The following is a 752-nucleotide window of genomic DNA, read 5'->3' as shown; positions in this document are numbered from 1 at the left end:
AAGGGATAGAAGTGTAAAGATAAAAAGTTATCCTACGAAACACTCCAAGACTGTACTCACCTATCTTCCATTTCGTCCAAAGCCGTTTGTGTTTGTTTCTTCTCTTCTACTTCCTTCTCCACTTTCTCTGCATCTTTCACATCACTTTTGTCACTCACTTTATCAACGCTTTCACTCTCCACCATATCATGAACTTTCCTACGTAAAGCTGTCAGTAAGTTTGCCTTCTCCCTTACGTACGCCTCATCAGGAACCTCTATATCTACAATGTCATCAGCCCTTTTTTCAAGCTCTGACTTCTCTTCCCGAGCTCCACCCTTGTCTTTGGAAATGGTCGACTTTACATATTGGTCCACTTTCTCTGGCAAGTCCTTAGGCTCGTCACTTTTCTTATTTTCGTCAGCATCATGTCCTTCCGCTGCTTTTTCCGCTCGTTTCTCTTCGTTGCCTTTGCTCTCAGAAAAGTTCTCTTTTGGGTCTAGCTTTCCTGAATCCTGTGTGGCAAATTTGAATTCATTAATGGTCACCTTGAAAGTTCATGCTGTATATCATTTCTATAACGAATGACAGTAATATTTAACTATTAATGATATCTGGTCATAACAGGTAACTTTGACATTAGATTAATAGAGAAGCACCCTTTTAATGATGAAACTACAATTAATTACTAGTACACTACACATATAACTGTAATGAGAAATTAAAAATACCAAAATTCTCTATCTAGACCAGCATCAGTAGTTAGATTACTG

The 752-nt window shown here is 38.2% G+C and overlaps 1 protein-coding gene across 1 annotated transcript in view; it reads right to left on the bottom strand.

The window, feature by feature from the left end:
* The window catches only part of LOC119585401 (SUN domain-containing protein 2-like), a gene marked incomplete in the record, with an annotated part of 88,891 nt that overhangs the window by 84,205 nt on the left and 3,934 nt on the right, over positions 1-752 (bottom strand). Inside the window, 1 exon segment of the mRNA XM_037934064.1 lies at positions 61-494. Within this exon segment, the coding sequence (XP_037789992.1) occupies positions 61-494 (434 nt within the window).

The sequence above is a fragment of the Penaeus monodon genome, chromosome 19, assembly GCF_015228065.2.
Source record: "Penaeus monodon isolate SGIC_2016 chromosome 19, NSTDA_Pmon_1, whole genome shotgun sequence".
NCBI lineage: Eukaryota > Metazoa > Arthropoda > Malacostraca > Decapoda > Penaeidae > Penaeus > Penaeus monodon.
Note: the sequence above shows the minus strand (reverse complement) of the source record. Positions and strands in the feature narration are given on the sequence as shown.